Here is a 23,101-nt window from a genome sequence, read left to right on the forward strand (position 1 = left end):
ATAGCTTCTAATGGAAGGAATCTTCTAACAGGAATTCTTAAACGAAGCTTAAATCAAATGATTTTCCTGCTGTAATTGGACCACTAACAATTTGTCCTGTTCTGCTGCATGTTCCCGAATGACTCCATACATCTTCATGTCGAGTCTTTGAGAAAACATCTACTTTCTTTATTTGTTCGGTAGTTTGTGAGTTTGAAGTTATATATGCTTCTTCTCTTGCGTTGTCTTGAGAATATACGATACGACCATTTGCAAGGATTTGATATCCAGCAACTGCATAGAAAACGTCATCGAAACCAATCCAAAATCCTGGTGGGTTTGTTTTATTGGAACCTGAACAAATTTCTTTATCTACAATAAATTGACCTTCCATTTTATACGTAATGAATGTATTGTAAAGGTCCAACATATTTTCACCAGGAGGTGAGAGATTGAATGTTACCCATGTGTTATCTTTAGCAGTTCCAGGTTGTGATGGAATCTTTGCGTCAGAATATTTTCTATTAGTGTCACCAATTTGAACTGCATTGTCTATGATATCGAAATATGAGCGAATCTGATGAATATGCTCTGCTGGAGTAAATTCGTTTAGCTGTTCGTTCTGCATGTATTTACTTCAGATAAAAATATCTATTTACTTCATTATTCTCACTCTTCTTCTTGGCATTCGTGGTGGAAGTTGTTTCTTGACATTTTCATGAACTGTACATTCTCTTTTGTCTCAACTTCTTTCACTGGTGGGTCAGGGTTCTTTGACTCGGTTTGTTTTTCAATGAAATTCACGAACTTTGCAATAAGCTCTTGGTTCGTTATTGAAAGTACATCTGGCTTCTTTTCTTCTGGTTCTATTGACTTTTCAGTTTGAATAGAAGGCTTTAACATGGGTTTCGTGGACTTCACCCTTGCCATACACCTTAATGTTGTCGCTTTCTGCATTCGCTAATGGAACCTTTCTTTTTCTTACGTATATTTTACCATCTTTACTCTGACTTACGTAATAGAAAGGATGTTGTATTCCTCTTGCGTCATTTTAATATAATAGACTCTCGCTCTTGATTTTGACAAGCTCATTTTACATCGGTTAAAGTTTTAATTTTTGTTTTTTATCTGCAGTCAAATGACTCAGACAAGCCCTACGGACAAGACCCAGGGGGTCATAGATGTTGAAGCATTGAAGAAAGAAATTCGTGAGCAAATTTTATCCGAAACTGAAGGAACAAAAAACAAGAACAAAAGCCAGAGAGACCAAAGAGAAAACTTAGTGAAAAACAACTTGCTGCATTAGCTGCTGGAAGACAAAAGAACCCAAGACTACTGGCGAAAAAAGCTAGAGAAGAAGCTGAAGCAAAAGCTAAAGAAGCTGAAGCAAAGAAAGAGTAAATGGTTTATTTTTATCCGAATTAAATGTATAGACAAATACCTTTATCTGTTGCGTTCAGTAGTGAAAACCCTGACGTCAAAATAAAGGGGAACAGAGTAACGTTTAAGTTTCCAACAGACTGGATTGTGAACATAAATGAAGAGAAGTACATTGGCATAACATCTATGTATATAACACGTGCTTTCAGAAAGGTTGACTTTATACTTCAAGTCGAGATAGAAAATGACGAACAGTCTTTAAGCGCCCAAAACATTCACATATACAAATACTTCAATGACAGTACGACGTTAGAAGACTGTATAATTACATTTTACGAAAATTTTCAAAAGAAGTTTAACATTGAAGTACAAACTTTACAGCCTTTACGTGATTTTCTTGCAGAACTGAAAGAAGAAGGAATTGTAGAAAGATTAATAGCTTTTCATTACGAGTTTGTAACAAATGAAGATGGAACACATGACTGTCAATTCATTGTATTCTCACCATTCAATGAAGTAGCTAAAAAGAAAAAAATCCATTACGTATAAGATTTCAAATCTCTGAACCAAGTGATGATTTCAAAGAATGTTTTCAATTATGATGCAATGCTTCCGAGGAAAAATGATTTTTCCGAAATTAGATTTCCAGGCATTTGGGATAGAAAGCAAGCTATATTATATTCAAACTTAAGTAAGGGAGTTGAAAATGAGTTCATTGGTCATACAAGAACTTCACCACTTCCTAACCCTAAATACTATAAATTAACTGGCTTCAATCGTGAGTTTTGGATAGACATGTTCTCCACTCATGACCATAACTGCCCAGTGTTCTTACCTCCAGACCATAAGGACTGTCTCTACATTGAAGCACAACTCTTAAACTCTACCTCGCAGTATTGTAAATGACCACATGGGCTTCGCCCTTGCCGCTAGTTTTATTTTTATCACGAATGACCTCATTGCTGACAAAAATAAATGACCTCATTATTTTTTCTCATTCATGACCTCAGAACTTAAGCTTTCTTATGAATGAAGTCTTAGTCTGAATAGAAAAGTTAAACTTCTCTTCAAAGCAAGGTTGACATGACTTACATAAGTCAAATCCAATCTCTTGACCGTCATAAAGTGCTTTGTAAAGTTTCATTAAACTGAACTCAGAGTCTTTGTCATATGTTCCTTGCGGAACCATTAAACCTTTATCTTCATCATAGAAACACTGAACAGAGTCAGGAAACATTTCATTAGCGGTTAAAGCAATAACATCTTGCTTCACGCCTTTCATTCTGCAGTGAAATGCAACTTCATTTAAATCGTTCGTGAGTAAGTCTATGTAAGTCTTCTTTCCACAAAATATTGACTTGTATGCTAAACTTTGTTTTCCAGGTGTGATTTCTGCAAAGTCGCTATGAAATTGACCAAGGTTTTTACCAATGAGAACTCTTCCATAACGTTTCTCAAACTCTTCAGCTAAACGAGGGATATCTTCATTGTAGAGATGCATACTGTCCGTATCGCTATAAAAGATGTCCATTTCCTAAGTCCTCAGCAGTACAGAATACTTCACACATTATTCTCTTCGACATAGACAGAATGTTAACACCAAGTGGACAGAAGTTAAAGTGTCTGCAAATGCTTTTCGTTAGCTTGAAAATAGTTTTATCTGAACCATCCAAACCTTCGAACTTCACTATATGGTTGTAGTTTCTGATGGCATATCTTATAGCATCTTTGTCATTTACTATGGTTATTTTTGACTCAATAGGAGATAGAATAGTTTTTGCCATAAATACTGTTCAGAATGAGCTTTATATTTTCTTGCAAAGGATTTCCTTCTTTCTTATACTTTAACCTTAACTCAAACAACTTCTTTACTTCATCTCTTATTCTAATATCTCTGTTTCCATCGTAATAGTATCCTTGCAACACTTCACATTTGACACATTGATATTTTATGAGGTCTTGTAATGTTATATGGTCAACATACATTAAACAGCAAGTGTTTGAACTTCTGGGAACGTTAAGTTCCGGATTTAGTTCAGGGTCACAAACTATTAAAGGAAAGTGTCTATGTATTCCAATCTCTGTTATCTTAATGAGAACAAAGAAGCCAGACATAAACTTTTCACCAATGGGTTCCTTTTGGTCGTCATCGAATAAATGTCTCATGAGATACTCTGTGCTTAACATTTCTTTCTTCATAACCTTTGGAATACCTTCTAAAGTATAAAGTCTTGCTATAGCTGATGGATATAATGAAACAGCGTCGAAATCAGCAATGAGTTTCTCTTTACTCTTTTGTTTCATGTTATCTGACAACATACATCTTCCACCTTGAATGCATCTCGAAATAAATTCTCTTGGTTTATTTGAGAGGTCATATAAATTTCCATTCGGGAAGTACACTCTGTTCTCAAATAATTTGTTAGCAATTGAACAAATACTAACGTAGTCATAAACGTTTAAATCAAATTCTTTCAATATGTCATTGCGGAACTTAACAAAACCTTCTCTTAAAATTCTTACATCTTGTTTGCAATAAAATGTGCTATACTTTTCTAAGTCGAAGTGGTTCTCATCTATTCTGCAACCTTTGATGGAATCTATGTTTTTCATGAATGTATCTGCATCCCGGATAAATTTACATGCTTCAGAAATGACACCAGTTCTGTTGTCATTTGCTAACAAAACACTGCTGTAGTAGTTATATGGAAATACTTCTTTCGGTCCTGTTTGTAAGTTAAACATAGCAGGAAATAGTTTAAGCTTCTTATTTATAACACTGTAAGAGTCTTTTATAATAATTGTCCTTCCTTTATATAAGCCAGTTATTTGCATTGTTCGTGAACCTTTAATGATGGGAGTTCCTTTCACTTCTGTCATGTGTCTTAAGATGAAGTTTATATCATAACTGAGGTTATGGAAATATATTAAACTCTTGTCAGGAAGTCGCTCCAAAAATTCTGTTGCACAGTTCTGACCCCAAATGCTTTCACTCACTGAACCATCTTCACTGTCGTAACATATGTTAAAAGCTTTATGAAAGCCATCGGTACTGCACTCAAAGTCAGCAAAGAAAACGTGCTCAGGAATGAACTTGCACTTATTTTTATTTACTTCTTTTGACTCGGCTTTCTTCTTCAGTTGTACACAATACTTTGGAGCATATGTCAAATCTTTAAATGGTGCAAGGTTCTGTTTATATAAGTCAGTCGTATATGTGAAAAGTTCTCCATAAGAAATAGGTTCGAAATATTTGCACTCCCACAATGTTTTCATAACATCCCATAACGGTGTTGTTCTATCATAACGAACTACATATTTATCTTCTCTCTTTGTATAAATCTTCATTTGTTTCTCAATGTTCATTCCACCACAAGCTTTGAGAATTTCTATATAGTTGCGAATGAAATATGTTGTCATTGGTAATCTTTCGTTTAGCATGTAGTGGTCTTCAACAAGAAGTAAGTCAATAGTTCTAACAGTTTCACATTCTTTTGGTATATATCTCTTTATTTCATTATGTCTTGAGTCATTGAAATAACCAATGGTAACATTAAATGCTATACCTGTTGCGTCAGAAATTTCTTGTACTTTACTTTGAGGAAAGTCTCTAACACGAATGACTTCTCTCATGTGGTCAATAGTCGAGTGTGGTAGAATTTACGAAAAAGTGACACTTAACCTTAAATTTCCAAACACTATTTTTTGATTGTATTTTGTTATTTATATATTTATATATATATGTATATTTATATATGTATATATTTATATATGTATATATTTATTAGAAACTGCTTCATGCTGTGTTGAGTATTGTTGAATAATTTGAAGTAGTGGTTTTTGAAATCAGCACCCCTATGAGAGCGCTGGCGACCGAAACACCACTAGTAAGATTGTGTATTAGAAACTGCTTCATGCTGTTGTTGAGTTAAGCTTCGATGTCTTTGTAGGATAGCTTTCTGAGAGCGAAACAAGATAGTGTTGAAAAAAAATTTGAAAATCTGAGAGACTGTGCAAGAGCCAACGACCAAAACACTACCAGTAAGATACAGCAGTAGTAGCTGCTTCATGCTGCATTGAGTATTGTTGAATAATTTGAAGTAGTGGTTTTTGAAATCAGCACCCCTATGAGAGCGCTGGCGACCGAAACACCACTAGTAAGATTGTGTATTAGAAACTGCTTCATGCTGTGTTGAGTAAGCTTCGATATCTTTATCAGACCACCTTTAAATTAACCACTCACATTCTCACTGTGGTCCATCTAAAATTTGTAAGCTTTATGACATAAAATTATATTATATGCAGGATCCCACCTATTACTTAATCTTTTTGGAATAAATGTTTTATAATATTTATCGATTGATTGTAATTTTTTGTATAAAAAAAGTTTTTTATTTATATTAAAAATATATTCGGTTAATGATATTATCTTATAATTTGTAAATAAATCTAGTAATAAAATAACTTTAATAGTTGGTGTCACTTTTTCGAAAATTCTGGTTTTTTCGTCAATAGTCTCTCCATCTACTCCAGCCTGAATGCAAGCATAAACGAAACAATTGTCTTCTGTCATAAGTGCTGCAGTTCTTTGGTTCAATTCATTGAAGATTTGGTAGCGCTCAAGATTTATAGGTAATGTGCAAAGATACTTCCAGAACTGACCGCTTCTCTTCTTATAAAACTTCTTTTCACCATTATCTTTCCAAAAGCTTTCTATAAGTGCTGGGTTTCCTGTTTGCTTAAGAGCTTCCAAAATGGCTTTCTGGTCATTTGTCAGTGTGCTTTCATCTCTATATGGTCTCTTTTTTGGTTTGCCTTTCTTTACATCTGACATCGTTAAGCCTTCATATTCTGTTAAATCATACATCTTTATTTCAGTAAGATTCTTTATGTTTGTCAAGAAGAAGTCATAGTGCATTTCAACAATACCTGCAGCATTTGCTTCTATCTCTGATATAAAGTTCTCCTTCAAGAGCTGATGTAGTAATGTTCCAATATTATTGAGGTTTAACGTAGAACATTCATACTTTCCACCAAGTTTATAACATACCATCCATCTCTGTTGTGAGTTTATTTTAATTTTCTCTAAGAGTCTCATGAAAACCTTACCGAAATGTTTGTGTAAGTAGTCTCTGTTTGGTTCATCTAAAGCTTCGATGTTAAAGTCAATGAGTCTATTGCCTGACTTCACATTTCTCTTCCTATTCTCTTCATCTTTCTTTAACCATCTCTCACCTTCTTTTGGTTTGTCGTCAATGGAACGAATGACATCGTTAGCTTTACGAACTTGTTCTATAGCACTTTTAAACATCTCTCTTCTCTGTTGTTTCAGTGTGTCGTCTCTTCTTCTTGTTTCACCAACGTTTGCATTTGTTATGTCAAACATTTCTCTTCTTACTTCATGAGGTACTGAACGTCTATGATATAAGTCAATAGCAACGTCATTTAAAGGAAATGCTATTGCATGGACTTCGTCCTCGCCGCGTTGCGGCTTTATGAACTCATGAATTCTATCATAACTTATTGCACCATTATAGTCATTGAGGATGTCAGCGAGTGCCTTTTTGTTTGTTGCGTAATGCTTTGCAACATCTATATTAGCTTCTGTAAGAAGTTGTTTTATTTCCGAGTGTTCTAACTTAGACAACTTCCGATACATCTTTAGTAGGAAATAAAAAAATATTTTTTGAAAAAATTAGATTAGATTTTTTTAAGTTATTTTTCAAAATAATTTAATATTTTTATTTTAATGAAACACATGCAAGATTGCAAGTTCTTTTCATACAATGCTCTCGCTACTGCCATCAAGAATGAGTTCAATAATGCTTCAAATGTTAATGTTATCTTTAACAAGAAGTTTGTGAAAGAATCTAAGTTTGGTCAGTATGTCAGACCATTAGCTATCGTCATTGACCGCAAACGTTATACTTCACAAGAGTTAGCAGTAGTTTTGAAACAAAAGAGTTTCTTCGTGAATGTCAAAGATACTCATTATACTGTTATAAAGAACTCTAACATTGACTTCTTCAGTATTGTTTTAGATTTATCGCAGCAGAAAGAATATAAGAAAGGTGAAACAAATGTGAAATATTATCCTTCATCTCTGAAGACAATAACGAACAAAGATGTTATACAGAAGCTCCTACCAAAGGTTGAAGAAGCTTCTATTGACATTGACGAAGGAAGTGAAATGGTTGAGGAAATTGACCCTGACGTCATTTAAGCAAAAATATATTTTTGGTTAGTCTTCATATGGATATTTTACAACAATTCCCCAATGTATAAACTTTTCATACGCTTTTGCATAAGCTTTATATACCTTCAGAAATTTTGCATAATCTTTAGAAGCATTTAGATATTGTTTAAATGCTTTGTATGTCTTCAGAAATTTTGCATAATCTTTTACATGTTGTTCGTTCTCTTCTTCTGTCATGAGTTCCGAATATTCTAAATTCATGTTCTTTCATATGAGATAAAATTTTATAAAAAAAATAAAATTAGCTTAGATTTTTTTTATTCTTCCTCTTTGAAGTTATCGAAATATTCTGTTATTTTTTCCTTCAGTAATGTTAAGTCTTCTTTGAATGTAAGTATTGTGCAACCTTTGATGTCATAGTGTGTTTGAGGAAGAGTATTTTTGACAATTTCCTTTATTTGCTCATTCGGTGTCATTGAAATCGGTAAGTTTTCACGATAGAACCAGTTTCTGTCAGATTTGTAAATCTTAGCAAGGTCATAAAAGCTTTTGTTGTTTCTTCTGACTAAATGCAACATAACCATATCTCTGTCTTCTTCTTTCTCCAACTCTTCAGTATATATCATATACTTATAACTCTTTTCCTTTCCTTTTGGTACTGAACGCGGTATTCTTTTCTGTATGCTTTTGTCTTTGGATTCAATGACTTCATCTTTTGCTTGAAGTTTCTTTTCCATCTCTCCACGTTCTGCTTTATATAGTTCATCTAACATCATGAAAATATAACAAACATAACGAGGTGAAGCCCACATTGCTACAGCGTTTACTAAAAGTCTATGAACATAATAACCTTTCAAACCAGGAGCCAAATTCTTGCGATTTTCATACGGAATCTCTTCCCCCGGTTTTCCGAGGGAAGCAATCATATGAGGAAATTCTTCTAAAAGTTCTTTTGTCTGTTGGTTTTCAAACCAATGATATGCTTGCTTTGTAGAACAAAGAGCATTCATTATACTTTGCATTTGGTACATGTCATCTTTGACCGAACGAATGAGACGTAACTGTTTGTTATACTGTATGTACTCGTATTCTTCATTAATGGCTTCATGGACTATAACTGTTGTTGTGTTCTCTGATGTTGACATTACTGTCTTTACATACAAAATAAAAAAATAAATAAAAATAAAACTAACTTTATTTTTCTGTGATAAAGAAATGTTAAAAATTCATGGTTACATATGTGAAAAGAAGTCACGAACAAATGAAGGTCATAAGATTCAGCACATAATTCTGAATTGAATGGTGTGTCATACATGTCAAACCGTCAAGAATTGAAGGAGATACGAGGCTATAAAGATTTTGGATATTTTCTGACACACACCCTGAGGGAAAAGTGACAAAACACGACGATAGAAAAAGTGGCAAAATTGAGAGAAAGTTGTTCCCCGACCAAAATGCAATCATGTTGAAAAAGTGACATTTGTAAAGTTGGACGATAGGATTTCCTGAAAAAGTGCAAGACTTGTCTTGAATCAGGACAAGATTTGTCTTGAAAAAATACAAGACTTGTTCTGAAAAAATACAAGACTTGTCTTGAATCAGGACAATTGTTCTCAAATTTGAGAACTTTACAAGAAAAACAGACTAAAAAGTGCAAGTCTTGTTCTGAATCAGGACAAGATTTGTCTTGAAAAAATACAAGTCTTGTTCTGAATCAGGACAAGATTTGTCTTGAAAAAATACAAGACTTGTTCTGAAAAAATACAAGACTTGTCTTGAATCAGGACAAAACTTTACAAAATGTAAACTTTACATAACCGTTTCTATCGTACATGATATTTAGTTGACATTGTAAACTATCTTCATGTAAAGTATGGCGGTTTGAAACCGTCGGGAACCTTCACTTTTTTGACGAACTTTCCGCAGCAATTTTTAAAATTTGTGAAAACTCAACGGTTTGACACGTGCCATATGTCATTTTACTCAGAATTTTGTGCTGAATTCAGCAAAAATAATGAGTTCATTTACTCACAATATTTTTGTACAAAACGACCCCAAACTTTTAACTTCTTTTCTGCAGTTTCTAATGCTATCTTAGCGAGTTCATATTCTCTAAATTCTCTCTTTAAATCTTCTTGTTCCCATTGGTCTAGTTCGTATTGAGAATCTCTATAACCATAACATATCTCACGTTCATGTTCTAATTGTTTTTCACACATTTTTCTAACTTCTTCAAACAAAGGTTTAGCATTCTCTACTGTATCTTCGAGTTCTTCTTCATCTAATTTCTCATGAACTTTCTTGTCTATGGAGTCCATAATATCTTTGACATAAAATGCATACTTTACAGAGCACCATTCAGCAACAAAATGAACGAGGTCAGGATGTATGTAAATACCTTTGAATTCATTTATAACGCCCTTAGCAAGCTCATAAAATGCTTGTTTTGAGGTTGAGCCACTTTTGGCTCCACCGTATTCTTTCAACCAAAACTCAAGAATTTCCTGCATTTTAGTACTATTGAGAAATCTGTTTAAATGGTTTAACTTTCCTGCTTCTCTTGCCATCTTTGTTGCATTAATGTAACCATCCTTGTCTCTACGTAAGACTTCAATACCGTTATAAGTGCCTTTTGTGAATGTTTCGCCATTAGATTTGTTCGTGAATGTTTTTGCTTCGATTGACATTTCTGTTCTTACATACAAAATAAAAAAAATAAATAAAAATAAAACTAACTTTATTTTTTCTATCTTAAGGAAATTCATGAAAATTCACGAGGGTGAAAAAACATGTGAAAAAAGAGGTGAAATCTCACCTCTTCACCTAAACATTATTTTTGTCTGATTTACATCTAATGAAAAAGTTTAGAAGAATTTTCTTATTCTTTCTGGCATATTTTTGTCTTTCCAGTACTCCCGCTCTAATGGTCCCAGATGTGTTGGCTTTGACTCTCTCAAGTTCTTAGATGGTATAACATCTTCAACACCTCCTTCATATCTTACTTTATAAGTGTCATCGTTTATGTTGTAGCCAAGTATTTCAATAACCACTCCTCGCTTTGCTTCGTCAATGGTTTCAGCAAGTTTGCCATTGCTACTTTCGACTAATTTATGTCGAGGATAAAACGCAATAGAGTCGTCAGCAGCTTTTATAAGATATCCATTACCTTGCGTAGAGTCTACGATATAATAGTTTCTACTTAACCTTAAACGTTTCTTTGTCAACGGTTTGTCGTCAAGAACTGCACGAACTTTTGTACCAGGAATGAGGGTAAATTGTGTTGAATTTCTGATATTTTGTGTTTGGCTTCGTTTCTTTTGTATATACTTTTCTTCTTGTTGTTGTGTCATTGAATTTGGTGTATGTCCTGTTGTAGAATGTGTTGAGGAATTATATACTTCGAGAAAATGTTTCATTGTTTCTTCGGTAAAGTCTCGCTCTTGATTTAAATCTCTGAGCGTTCTTATGAAGCGGTTTATGATGCCGAGTATGTTATGGTTATGGTCTTCAGTAGTGTAGTGAGTTATGTTATGCTTAATGAGAAAATCTGTGATTTCATTGCTGAGATATGCACTGTCTTGGTCTGATGTTAAAGTACTTGGGCTATGTTCTGCTACAAACTTTTGTAAAACTCTTAACACTTCACGAGTTCCTTTATTTTTCATTGGATATGCATATGCTTTACGAGTGTTAACATTAATGAAGATGAGGAATGGTTTATGTCCTCCTTTCTTACTCTGAACGAGAGTGTCAAATTGGTATGCGTCAGGAGTGTTGGAGTAAATTGGTAAAAAGTAGTCGTAAGGGTTTATTTTTGTTTGATGTACAACATTTTTGTCAAAGAACCTTTTCACTTCAGCTCTGTTAGTAAATCCCCAACTCTTTGCAGCTTCATTGAATTTCTTAAATGACCTCCATGGATGTTGTTCGAATACTTCTTTCAAGCTCATTTATGTAAAGTTAAAGATTTTATTCAAGACGGTAAGCCCGCAAAGCAGGCTCAAGCGCGTTCATTGAACGCGGTACCATGCAAATACAGTCACAAATGGTGGCATGTAATCTGCACCCGAGCCTGTTGGATTTGTTGTGAAAGTATGGACATGATTTCCTGCGGTTCAACAGAAAATACCTGCGCTTGAATCTACTGGGTCACTTGAAATATCATATCTATGCATTCCCTGTCTATCCGAACCTGCTGCAAGATTTGTATAACCTCTTTTTGTTATTGAATGTGAATGACTACCTGTTGTGTTTGTAGTTCCTGTATGAGTGTGCGGTGGAAGGTTTGCTTCAATAATTTTCTTCGAACCTCCTGTTTGCTTTGAAGAGTTAGCACAGTATAAGAATTTGTCTACAATCTGCTGCCATGTACCAAAACCTAAAACACTTGCTGGATTTGTTGAGTTCATTGACGTATAAATAGAGCCTATAGGATATAATGTTTGAAGTATTTCAGTCTTTAATGTTTGAAGCTCTGTTTTGTCTGCTTTCTTATCTAACATTGCTGGTAGTTCATGTGTTTCAAAGTTTCTGACATGACCTTCGATATTCATACATTTGTTATTTAAGGAGTTTAGTGTATCTTTTACGCTTGTACTTGGATTCTCTAAAGGTGCACTTGAACCAAGGGTATAGTTCAATATTATGTCGTCTGCTCTAACAGTAGTGAAGGACTTATGTGTATGTTCTTTATCTGCTTTTTTATCTAACGTAGCCTGAAGTTCATTTATATCGGAGATATTGTGTTTATGAGATTTCAAAACTTTGTTCGTTGCGTCGAGTTCTTCTTTCTCTGCTTTACTTTTAATAGCATCTTCAAAAGTTATTTTTGCCTTAACTCTCAATGTAAATCTTGGTTCAACTAATACACCGTTAACAAAGAAGTATGAAGCATAAATTTCATTGTTATAACCAAATGTTTCTGGTGCTTTACCTGTGTCATACTGTACAGTACAGTGTATGTCATAACCTTTAGCACGAATGAATTTATATCTTCTTTCATTAACATCTTTCGTCTTCACTTCTTCATCCTGTGTTAAATATCCATGGTAGTCCGTTATAATCTGTTCGTCTGAACTTATATAATGAACATGGTTTTTATCTGCTTTTTCGGCTAATTTCTCTTCTATCTCATTTATTTCAAGTTCATGCCTACCACCACCTCCTTCAGAAGTATTTTTCTTCAGCTCTTGAAGAACGTCCACTTCGCCATCTTTGGTGTCAATAATGAGACTTTGTGTTAAAACCTTTCCTGTCTTAATGGATGTTTGTAAAACTTCTTCTTCACCGTGTTCGGGGTCATGGTCGTCATCATATCTTGTGAAATCAGAGATGTTGTCATACATTAAGCATATCTGTCTCAAAAGTTCTGCTATTTGAAACTGGAACGAAAGATATACAGAACTTTCATCATCTCCTAAAGTCAAGTCTGCTTTCTTAAGTATTTCTTGAATGTATGCAATGAGAACAGAGTACCTTGGAAAATATTCGAACAATATTTCATTAGCTGTTGGTTTTGGTGGAGTTTCTGCATCTCTTGACTTCAATGCTCTTGCTCTCAAAGACCTAAATGTTAGAGCACCAGGCTTTACAAAGGACTTTATAAATGCTTTAATAGTTCCTGGTAAGTTATTGTTAGCATTAAGTAAGTTCCTTATGCTTCCATCATGTACGTCCATAGCACTATGTAAAAAATCTATACTTTTCTTGTAGTCAGCAATAGACTGACTGTGATTTTTTAAAGATTTGTCAATACCTTTAAGCCAATCTTCATGCATGTCTGATACTGAGCCAAGAATATCATTTGCTTCCTTTAGTGTATTTTGTGCTTCTCGTAAAGTATCCAATCCAGTACGTGCATTGTTTGCTATACGTCTTACAGTATCTATTTGACTCCTTGTTTCTTGCATCCAACCAGATAAATTTTAATAGTATCCGAACCATTTGAAATGAAGTTCAAAGCATTTTTAACGTCATCTAAAGCTTCTTCACCAAGTACCGCCCATATCTTTCCGATTTGGTATTGAATAACTCCATATGAAGCAGCTGTTAAACCAGTATTTATAAGGTCCCATATCCATGATTTAGCAGTTTTTCCATCCTTTCCATCCTTTCCATCCAAACCGTTTTCGCCTTGAGGTCCTTGAATTCCTTGAATTCCTTGTATTCCTTGTGGTCCTTGAGGCCAGGTCACCCTTCTCTCCTTTCAGTTCATCTTTATGTTCGTTATAATATTCTAATGTCATAAGGTGTACATCATTACTGCTACCAGCAACGCCGAGAATTTGTTTTCTCATTCATGACTAAATTCTTTAGGCATTTAATGTTGTCGTCAAATCGAAAGCTCTTTAACAATTCAATGAGAACATTTAATACTTTCACTAATGAGGCATCTACTGTAGAATTTATATATTGCACCGTTCCATCATTTATGATGGGAACTTTACTTATTGTAATGAATGGGTCATAAGTGTTAAAAGTATCGAAATCAATGACTTTTTAGTTTTTCCATCGTCAATGACTAAATCATTGCCTTCAATGGTTAAAGTTGAGTTTTCGTTTACTAGTTCATGTGCTCTTCTTGCTTCATTTGTTTCATACGCATATGCAGCAATAGTCATATTTTAATGAGAATAAAATGTTGTTCTATTTGCAAAGTACAGACCCAAACGAATATGGAACAGTAAAGCTTCAAACAAACTTAGGTCTTCAGAATGAAGCACTTGCTTTCAGAGTTGTTGACTTCAATACTATCGCAACTTTTGTCATAACAGATGAAACAGATTTCATAGAGATTGAAATAGATGACAAAAGAAGTTTTATAACATTTCCTAACAGAGCAGAGTATAGAATAGATAAAATTGCTGGAGTCATAGATACTCTCATAAATGAAGAAACTATTGACAACATAGATGTCGAACTCTCTTCTGAGGGAACATTGAAGTTCAGTAGCAAGAAAGAGTTCAAGATAACACGAATGAGTCATAGAGTTCAACTTCTTTTAGGAGCATACCATATGACATTTCCTTTGAAAAGTGTTGACAAAAACGATTGAGATGAAATCTGTTCCATACGTATGTTATGGCAATTGTTTATACATTGAGTCTAAAATAGCTAATGTCACAGGCATTTCAGGATTAATAGTAAAGGTTCAGTAGAGTATAAATCTTTCTGTTATGAAGTAAATTCAATGTTCATTCCAAACGTTCCTGTCATAGCAACTCATTTAGGTAAATGGGTTCGCATTAGTCCTCATAATTTGAAAGACATGCAATTCAGACTAGTTGACTTTCAAGGCGAGCCTGTAGAACTGAAGGCACCAGTGCGAATGACTGTTGAAGTTGACTTTTTAGAAAATATTAAATGCAACAGCTTACAAGAGAACTCAGAGCTAAAAATATAAAGTATGAATGTTATGTATTAGGTCATGAACTTTGGTTGTTGCTGTTTGATGAAACAAATGAGTTAGTTATGTCAGTCAAGAGAACAGAAAAATATTGTGTTAGTGAAAACTGCACCAAGTCAATAAGATTAGGTTTGCATTATGAAGATGAGTTCGATACTGTTGAAGAAGTTTTGGATAGATATTACAAATTGCTAACTTGAAATTTTTTTGACTAACGGCGCAAAGCGCCAAGACCGAAGGTCCTGACTGCTTTAATTTACTAAAACATATTTCAAACAAAGCTTATATTCTGTTGAAAGTTTTGTATATTCATTCGAATATTTATACTTAAACTCAACTCCTGTAGTTCCTGGTGTTTCAATGATGCGGATGTTACCTATTTTCATGAATAGTGGAGTTTGACCACAGCATTCGATTTCAGGGTCGAGATAGTCAATGACACATTGTTTCCCTGTTATTCGTGATATAACATTTTCAAGGTCCTCCTTTGTTAGAATTATTTGGTTCTTGCTTATAAGATTTGTCAAAAGCTTCTTATCGTCTTTGAGTAAGATAGTTTGGTATAACTGAAGAAGGTAATGGTCTACGTTATCTGAAGGATTTGTTTGAACATTTGTGTAAGGGTTGTCGTTGGCTTCTCTTGAAAGAATTTGGTCCAGTGGTGGATACTCTAACTTAACATCTGATGTAGCGTTAGCGTTTGAAGCTGAGTTTAAATTCACCGACTTAAGTTCTGGTTCTTTTTCTTTCAAACACTCCGAACTATAGTTCTTTATGACAATATTGTTTGTCGTTCGTGAGTCAACATTTGATGTTGGTTCAATTGGAACATTAACGGCACCAGCTAAGATGGATTTGCTTCTCATTTCATATAGAATAAAAACCTTTTATATGTATGAAATGAACAATATACTCGACAAGGGTTTGAATGTAAAGCTAACGAATGAAAATATTGTTGAATTCACTGAGACAGGTGCTGTGTATAAAGATGTAGAACTACTGAACAAAAGAGCTAAGGGAAGAAGCAGGAACATGAACAAAGGGTGGAAGCCTATAAAAATTTATGTCAATGATGGCTCAGGAGGTTCAAACATAAAGTATGCAGAAAGTTATAGAGTTTATGCTCTCAAAGGTGAAAAGCCTTCATTTAAGAACAGCTATTCTAAAGCATATCCTCAAAAGCTAACGGATGGGGAAGTGGATGATATGAATGACAGCAAAAATATTAACAGAAATGGCGACAGAGATGCATGGAATTTGTTTACCATCAGTCAATTGAAGGTTAAACTTTAAAACAATGTTGGTCGTTCCCATGGAATATTTTTGACTTTAATGGTATTAGTCATGATATGAATCTCAAGGTATGAACGAGGAGAGATGAGAGACTTATATGCTTCCCAAATTTCTTCAAAAGGTAATGTTATACCTGACTGTTTCCAAATGAGTTCAATATCATAGCGTGAGAAACCTTGAAAGATAACGAAGTCAGTTATGAGACGTTTTATGTTTAAAGCTAAAAACCTCCATGTTTGCATAAGTATTGCTACAGTTAAGTGGTAATGTCTGACTTTAGTAATGATGTTAGCTAATGGTGAGTCAGGCTTTGACACTAAACCTTTTCCGGCGAAGTCGTCGCAAACGAGCAGAGTGTTTGAAGGATACTTTTTGAAGGGGTATTTTGAAAGTTTTGACAGAATGTAGTTTGTAAGTCGTTTCATATCGTAAACTCCTGAGTATTGACGTAAGTGGTGTTTGTCAATAATTCTTTCCATCTCTTCTGAAGTCTTTTGCATTCCTGACTGTATAAATTCAACGATGGCATAATATTTCCTCTTACGTCGAATGTAACGTTGAAGAAATTCAATGAGTTCACTGTCTGGAACTTTAACGACAGAGGCTTGAACTTTTGACATAAATGTTTTCGCTGTTGAGTCCATAGAGTCTGAAGTTGCTGATATAATGATTTGGTCATAATATGAGTCATTTCCTAAACGTTCTGTTATGAGTATATGACGAATGAGGTTAAATGTCTTACCTGAACCCATCTTTCCACAATAGAAATAAACACCATTTGAACAGAACTCATAGTCCTTACTGAAAGGAAGAATGAGAGAAGAGTTAAGTTTGTCTGTAGTTTCATTCATGTCTTCATCTACGTCATGTATTAAATGCTTCATTTTATCTCCATTAAAAATGCAAGTCAGAAATATTCAGAACATAGCACCGAGTCTAACTGACAAGAGTATAAAGATATACTATGAACACGTTATGATGAAACCTACCAAAATTCAAGAAAGTCAGTATACTTATGAATATCCAAGACACTGGGTAGAGTATGTAGGAGGTGAGAAAGCTATTGAAATCAGACAGGTTCGAAGTATTCCAGCAGGAAGAACAATATTATTGAAGAACTTTAATGTTTTGAGATATAATGATGAAACAAAGAAGCAAGATAGTTTTCCTGTTGCTGTGTATGTGAACCTAGACACAGGAGATGACATGAAAGTTTTTAATACAAAGCTTCAAACGGTAGTGAGAGAACAACTGACTGCGGAAGGGCATCCATTACCTTCAGAAGTTACCATAGCATATAATTTTGAAACAAACTCAATAGATTTTAAAGTCATCTCTGCAAAGAAGTCAGGTTTTACATTTAATGAAGCAGATGTATATTCGAATGAAAACTTCAAAGCTATTACGTGGTTAGATAATGACGATTGCTTTAAGAAAATATTTAAATTCAGTGACTCAACGATGTCAATAGATGACCTTCGTGGAATGTTACCATCGACGTTTACAGTAGAAGGTTCAGCAGGATTGCTTACAAGATTGTCAATTGGTGGTATTTGGTCTCGTGAGAACATTGTTATAAAATCCAGTATAAGTGAATTTGCTGAAGAATCTATATTATGTCTTTCAAACTATATGTATTCGCCGCCGAAGCATTATAGTATAACAAACTTTGTCAGTAAGTTTAACATAAGACTTGTTGAACCTTCTTCAATGAAAGATGTTGTGCTACCCAAAGACGGAAAGGATGGACTCATTATTGAAATGATTTTAATTGCATATTAAATGAGCTTGTTCTTGAAGGTCATTCATGATGAAATAACTGTTGTAGAAGATGTTAGCAATTGTTCAGACATTTTGAAGCGTATAGATGATATAAGAAAGAAGTTAGATAGACCGCAAAGCGGTGAGGGCGAAGCCCGTGAGAACGCTTATGTTTCATTGACTTTCTCCAGTAACGAGAACTTTTATGAGATAATATTGAAGAGAGATGATTTTAATATGGTGTAAATGGTAGCTTGGGCAGCTTTAGGCGCAATGGGAACAAAAGCATTAGCATTTGGAGCAAAAGCACTTGGAGCTTATGACGCAGTAAATAAAATGAGTGGAGGAAGGGTTTCGAAGACATTAGATGCAAATAAAGGGAAGATTGGAGGCTGGGTTGCAAAGAAGTTAAGATTAAATAAAATAGGGCTCATAAATAAAGCATCCAATTTGGTTGCGACTGAGTCAGAAAATGCTTTAGGAAAGGACGATGAGTTTGCAAAACACGCAAAAGACTTTAATGACCAGATGAAAGGTGAAACAATGCATTTAAATAGAGTCGATGGAACTAAAGAAAATGTTTCTTCTCCACCAGTAGTTCTTCCGTATGGTCCCTATGGAATGTATGGAAACCCTTACGAAAGACCATTTGACCCATTGACTGGTGGAAGTAACTGGTATCATTACGGACGAAGAAGAAAGACAGTTAAGCTGGAGACAGACGTGAAGAAAGCAACTAAAAAGAAACCAAGGAAGAGAGTTATAAAGTAATGAGAACGTTTATGTTATGAGAAATTTTTAACGTTAGTTTTATTTTTACTGAAAATTTTTATTTGGATGTAATGACGAAAACTATTGAGATAACAAACTACAACGGTCATGAGTTCAAGAATTTGTTCTTCGTTCCTCGTGAAAATACATTCTATCAGATACGAGGGAGAAAGGGTAAAGTTAGTTTGAGCGTTTATGACTACAAGCATAATGGAAAGTTTATACAAGCATATGATACAAACGGTAAGCGTGTTTCATTAGCTTTGTCAAAACTTACTAACATTTATTTTGACAGTGACTTTGACCTATATGAAGAAGAAAGTGAGTCAGAAGATTATGAGCTGTTATGTGAAGCACAGCAATGGGAGGAGTTGCAATACTTTTGTAAGTGAGAACGTTTATTTTTACATTAGTGAGGTGAAGTGGTTTGTGAAAACGTTAGTGAGGTGAAGTGGTTGGCGGCTTTGTAAATATTTAAGGTTAAGTTAGTGTTGTCGTTTGTGTTGTAAAATATACGTTAACGGTTTCATAAAGTGTCAAATTCACATAACAGGGGTACGGTGGAACGCAGTGCCGTCGTACCCTTGTTATGTATACTAACTAGATCATTTATTTTTGCATAATATAATGCCAATATGGTTTCTTTTGATTTTATTTCATTTATAAGCAAATCAGATTTACCCAAAAACTCCACTCCATAAGCATTCATTTGCTAAATTAAAAATTGACAATGGGCTAGTCTGTCCCTTTCTCCTTCTTGCGACCAAAGATTTGAATAAAAGTTCAAAAAATAAGATAGCTTAAAAAATAATATACGGTAGTGTTTACTAATAGATGAATAGTATATAAATTCTATTAAAATGGATTTGATCCAAAAAAATATATAAAATTTGATCATAAATAAAATTGTTTAGTAGTCATTTAAAATGATGTAATTATTCAAATTTTGCTAAGACCCATTCGTCTTTGATATATAACTCCCATTTTTGCATTTCTGGCTCGTACCAAAATTTTGAAACGAGAAAGGGACAGACTAGCCCATTGTCACTTTTTAATTTAGCAAATGAACGCTTATGGAGTGGAGTTTTTGGGTAAATCTGATTTGCTTATAAATGAAATAAAATCAAAAGAAACCATATTGGCATTATATTATGCAAAAATAAATGATCTTACTTAGTACTTTTAAAGTTAATTTCAGAAAAAATTTGACACAATAGTATCCGGCACATACAAGTGGTGTACAACCAAAATATAAGTTGGTTTAAACATATATTGCTATATCTCATGATCTTACTTAGTACTTTTAAAGTTAATTTCAGAAAAAATTTGACACAATAGTATCCGGCACATACAAGTGGTGTACAACCAAAATATAAGTTGGTTTAAACATATATTGCTATATCTCATGATCTTACTTAGTACTTTTAAAGTTAATTTCAGAAAAAATTTGACACAATGGTATCCGGCACATACAAGTGGTGTACAACCAAAATATAAGTTGGTTTAAACATATATTGCTATATCTCATGATCTTACTTAGTACTTTTAAAGTTAATTTCAGAAAAAATTTGACACAATGGTATCCGGCACATACAAGTGGTGTACAACCAAAATATAAGTTGGTTTAAACATATATTGCTATATCTCATGATCTTACTTAGTACTTTTAAAGTTAATTTCAGAAAAAATTTGACACAATGGTATCCGGCACATACAAGTGGTGTACAACCAAAATATAAGTTGGTTTAAACATATATTGCTATATCTCATGATCTTACTTAGTACTTTTAAAGTTAATTTCAGAAAAAATTTGACACAATGGTATCCGGCACATACAAGTGGTGTACAACCAAAATATAAGTTGGTTTAAACATATATTGCTATATCTCATGATCTTACTTAGTACTTTTAAAGTTAATTTCAGAAAAAATTTGACACAATGGTATCCGGCACATACAAGTGGTGTACAACCAAATCTTCGACTCGATGAACTTGTCATCGAGTTATATTCCAGTGTTGTTCCTTCATTCCTGATTAAGTTGCAAATTAAAGGTCTGGATTCAGAGAGAAGTGTTAAAGTTATCAAAAAAGTCACAAGAGATTTCGAAGAAATGACACAATTTAAAAAAGTCGAATGCATCAGTATGCTTGAAGCTGTTCAGAAAGGTCTGAAAAATGATACACTTGATCCCAACATTGTTTACTCAACATTAAAAATATTATTGCAAAGAAAACATTTGATTTAATAAACATTTAATTTATTATAATTAATTTTTTATTACAGTATAGTAAAAAATGCTATAAATAAATTATTATATTTTATTAAAATGTGACTTTTAATAGTAAGTGAATAAAATAAATCAGAAATTGGGAAAGAAATAAGGTTAATTAAAAATAATGAAAATTACAAGTTTAAGGTTAATGAAAAAGTGACAATGGGCGAGTTTGTCCCCCACTCATTTTGAAACTTCGAATAATTCGTTAGGAGTGTAATTACTATTCGTTTTTGGATTAATATCGAGAGATAAATTTGGTGTATTGTTGTATTTTTCAATGAACTGCTGAACTGAGTCCTTGATTTGTTGAATATCATCCAACTCGTCTGGCAAAAACTTTTCTAAGCTTGGCCACAGGCGCTCCACCTTGCCGTTCTGTCTTGGCATATACGGCAAGTTGTGCTTCCAAACTATTCCGTTTTCCTGCATAACCTAGCCAAATTCACCGCGGTTTTCACTGCCGTTATCGGTCCAGATGCAGTAAGGAATAAACTCCTCTAAAAGTTTTCTTAAAACCTTCGCTGTTGAGTTGGAAGACTTGTTTTTCAATAATTTAGTTTTGGCAACTTTACGTGTCATATCATCCAATATGGCAAAAAATGGAAAAGAAACATTACCGTGAAGGTAATGAATATCGCAGTGCCATATCAAATTCTTTGATATGGCACGATATTTGGTAGGTGGATCTGCTGGTTTGTAATCTCTTTTTGAAGATAAACCTGATTCCATCATAAATTTTTCCACTTGATGATGCTTTATTTTTTGTAAATTGTCAAAAATTTGATCTTTTGTCAAATCTTCTATATTTTCAAATTCTTTTGCAATTTCTTCTTTTTCTTTCTCACAATCGGGATTTTGAGCAATATTTTGAAACCTTTTAATCAATAAATAAGTTTTTGAAATTCCTCCTTTATATTGTGAAACACAAGAATTAATTAATTGTTTTTGCTCAAATGTTGGTGGATTTGGTTTTCTGCCGCGACTAACTTTTGGTAATTCGATTTCTTGAAGTTGAAATGCTCTTCTTATTGTATTTTCGGCAATATTCAATTTAATTTTACCATTTTCCAATTCAACTTCCTTTCCCACACTTTTGTAAGATTCACCTTATTCTATTCTTCTTTTAGCTTCAAATAGCCATTCTCTGCTTATAGATTTGGCAGTAGTCATAAAAGTGGTCCTTCTTTTGTGATAAGATTCAAATTTGAATGTGGATGATAAATAAAAATCAAAAATAATTGTTATAATTTAAATGAAGAAGTAATTTAAAACGATTTTATTTATGATCAAATTTTATATATTTTTTTGGATCAAATCCATTTTAATAGAATTTATATACTATTCATCTATTAGTAAACACTACCGTATATTATTTTTTAAGCTATCTTATTTTTTGAACTTTTATTCAAATCTTTGGTCGCAAGAAGAATTGCATGATAAATAAAAACATTTAATCAAAGTCAATTTTATTTTTCATATTCAAATGGACTGAGTGTTAACATTTAACATTTTTTGCTAATTGTCGTCAAAAATTAGGCGTAAAGCAAAAATTGATATTTCATATGGTTTTATGATAGATAAGCATTATATTCTCACTCATTATATTCGTAAATTTTGAGGTTTATCCTTCGCTTTTAAGATCATTGAATTTGATTTTTATATAAAATAGTTATATATTAGAAAATAATATGAGTTTATGTGATATTATTTTTCAGAAGATTTCATTCTATATGCCTATGAAAAGTACTCTCAAAACTAACTTTTCCCTAATTATAATTAAATCTAGAATATTGTATTATGCTTAGTATTATTTCATTTTTCTCATTCAATTTAGAATTTACAAATGTCAAAAAATTGAGAGCTGTCACTTTTGATGAATTTCTGTTTATTACAATTGTCCAATCTTTAAATCTCAAAACGTTCGAAATTGAGTTTAGAATCCGAAGTTTTGATAAAAAGTGACAATATTTTATACCATTTTTTTCCATATAAAAATGATTTGTTATATCATTTTAAAACTCTTTAATTTTGAATACTTTT

The 23,101-nt window shown here is 33.3% G+C and overlaps 15 protein-coding genes and 1 pseudogene across 16 annotated transcripts, besides 5 other annotated features; 5 read left to right on the top strand and 11 right to left on the bottom strand.

The window, feature by feature from the left end:
- Positions 1-19,360: part of a mobile genetic element that runs on past the window's edge.
- TVAGG3_0647280 (uncharacterized protein) lies at positions 1,231-1,380 on the top strand (the record flags this gene model as incomplete). The annotated part of the gene is made up of 1 exon (XM_051241495.1): positions 1,231-1,380. A coding segment is annotated over one exon (150 nt), but the record flags the coding sequence as incomplete, so codon positions are not given.
- TVAGG3_0647290 (organellar and viral DNA polymerase type B) lies at positions 3,650-4,992 on the bottom strand (the record flags this gene model as incomplete). Its single annotated transcript, XM_051241496.1, has 1 exon — positions 3,650-4,992. A coding segment is annotated over one exon (1,343 nt), but the record flags the coding sequence as incomplete, so codon positions are not given.
- Positions 5,621-6,277, bottom strand: TVAGG3_0647300 (organellar and viral DNA polymerase type B; the record flags this gene model as incomplete). Its single annotated transcript, XM_051241497.1, has 1 exon — positions 5,621-6,277. One exon carries the CDS (start codon positions 6,275-6,277, stop codon positions 5,621-5,623), a length of 657 nt encoding a protein of 218 aa, XP_051088084.1.
- On the bottom strand, positions 6,581-7,018 carry TVAGG3_0647310 (organellar and viral DNA polymerase type B; the record flags this gene model as incomplete). Its single annotated transcript, XM_051241498.1, has 1 exon — positions 6,581-7,018. A coding segment is annotated over one exon (438 nt), but the record flags the coding sequence as incomplete, so codon positions are not given.
- TVAGG3_0647320 (uncharacterized protein) lies at positions 7,109-7,582 on the top strand (the record flags this gene model as incomplete). The annotated part of the gene is made up of 1 exon (XM_051241499.1): positions 7,109-7,582. The coding sequence occupies one exon, from the start codon at positions 7,109-7,111 to the stop codon at positions 7,580-7,582; it is 474 nt and encodes a 157-aa protein (XP_051088086.1).
- TVAGG3_0647330 (uncharacterized protein) lies at positions 7,873-8,328 on the bottom strand (the record flags this gene model as incomplete). The annotated part of the gene is made up of 1 exon (XM_051241500.1): positions 7,873-8,328. One exon carries the CDS (start codon positions 8,326-8,328, stop codon positions 7,873-7,875), a length of 456 nt encoding a protein of 151 aa, XP_051088087.1.
- TVAGG3_0647340 (KilA, N-terminal/APSES-type HTH, DNA-binding family) lies at positions 9,904-10,242 on the bottom strand (the record flags this gene model as incomplete). Its single annotated transcript, XM_051241501.1, has 1 exon — positions 9,904-10,242. A coding segment is annotated over one exon (339 nt), but the record flags the coding sequence as incomplete, so codon positions are not given.
- On the bottom strand, positions 10,883-11,505 carry TVAGG3_0647350 (integrase core domain containing protein family; the record flags this gene model as incomplete). Its single annotated transcript, XM_051241502.1, has 1 exon — positions 10,883-11,505. A coding segment is annotated over one exon (623 nt), but the record flags the coding sequence as incomplete, so codon positions are not given.
- TVAGG3_0647360 (keratin-associated protein family) lies at positions 11,671-12,900 on the bottom strand (the record flags this gene model as incomplete). Its single annotated transcript, XM_051241503.1, has 1 exon — positions 11,671-12,900. One exon carries the CDS (start codon positions 12,898-12,900, stop codon positions 11,671-11,673), a length of 1,230 nt encoding a protein of 409 aa, XP_051088090.1.
- TVAGG3_0647370 lies at positions 13,532-14,175 on the bottom strand (annotated as a pseudogene). The gene has a single exon. A coding segment is annotated over exon 1 (644 nt).
- On the bottom strand, positions 15,212-15,826 carry TVAGG3_0647380 (uncharacterized protein; the record flags this gene model as incomplete). The annotated part of the gene is made up of 1 exon (XM_051241504.1): positions 15,212-15,826. The coding sequence occupies one exon, from the start codon at positions 15,824-15,826 to the stop codon at positions 15,212-15,214; it is 615 nt and encodes a 204-aa protein (XP_051088091.1).
- On the top strand, positions 15,852-16,253 carry TVAGG3_0647390 (uncharacterized protein; the record flags this gene model as incomplete). Its single annotated transcript, XM_051241505.1, has 1 exon — positions 15,852-16,253. The coding sequence occupies one exon, from the start codon at positions 15,852-15,854 to the stop codon at positions 16,251-16,253; it is 402 nt and encodes a 133-aa protein (XP_051088092.1).
- TVAGG3_0647400 (uncharacterized protein) lies at positions 16,542-17,104 on the bottom strand (the record flags this gene model as incomplete). The annotated part of the gene is made up of 1 exon (XM_051241506.1): positions 16,542-17,104. A coding segment is annotated over one exon (563 nt), but the record flags the coding sequence as incomplete, so codon positions are not given.
- On the top strand, positions 17,304-18,035 carry TVAGG3_0647410 (uncharacterized protein; the record flags this gene model as incomplete). Its single annotated transcript, XM_051241507.1, has 1 exon — positions 17,304-18,035. A coding segment is annotated over one exon (732 nt), but the record flags the coding sequence as incomplete, so codon positions are not given.
- TVAGG3_0647420 (protein of unknown function, DUF4107 family) lies at positions 18,408-18,785 on the top strand (the record flags this gene model as incomplete). The annotated part of the gene is made up of 1 exon (XM_051241508.1): positions 18,408-18,785. A coding segment is annotated over one exon (378 nt), but the record flags the coding sequence as incomplete, so codon positions are not given.
- A 19-nt stretch (positions 19,361-19,379) lies between the features above and the next one.
- Positions 19,380-19,538: a mobile genetic element.
- A 266-nt stretch (positions 19,539-19,804) lies between these two features.
- Positions 19,805-21,243: a mobile genetic element.
- A 1-nt stretch (position 21,244) lies between these two features.
- Positions 21,245-22,231: a mobile genetic element.
- Positions 21,494-21,790, bottom strand: TVAGG3_0647460 (uncharacterized protein; the record flags this gene model as incomplete). Its single annotated transcript, XM_051241509.1, has 1 exon — positions 21,494-21,790. The coding sequence occupies one exon, from the start codon at positions 21,788-21,790 to the stop codon at positions 21,494-21,496; it is 297 nt and encodes a 98-aa protein (XP_051088096.1).
- A 684-nt stretch (positions 22,232-22,915) lies between the features above and the next one.
- Positions 22,916-22,952: a mobile genetic element.
- Positions 22,953-23,101: the final 149 nt, after the last annotated feature.

The sequence above is a fragment of the Trichomonas vaginalis genome, chromosome III (genome assembly GCF_026262505.1).
Source record: "Trichomonas vaginalis G3 chromosome III, whole genome shotgun sequence".
Taxonomy (NCBI): Eukaryota; Parabasalia; order Trichomonadida; family Trichomonadidae; genus Trichomonas; species Trichomonas vaginalis.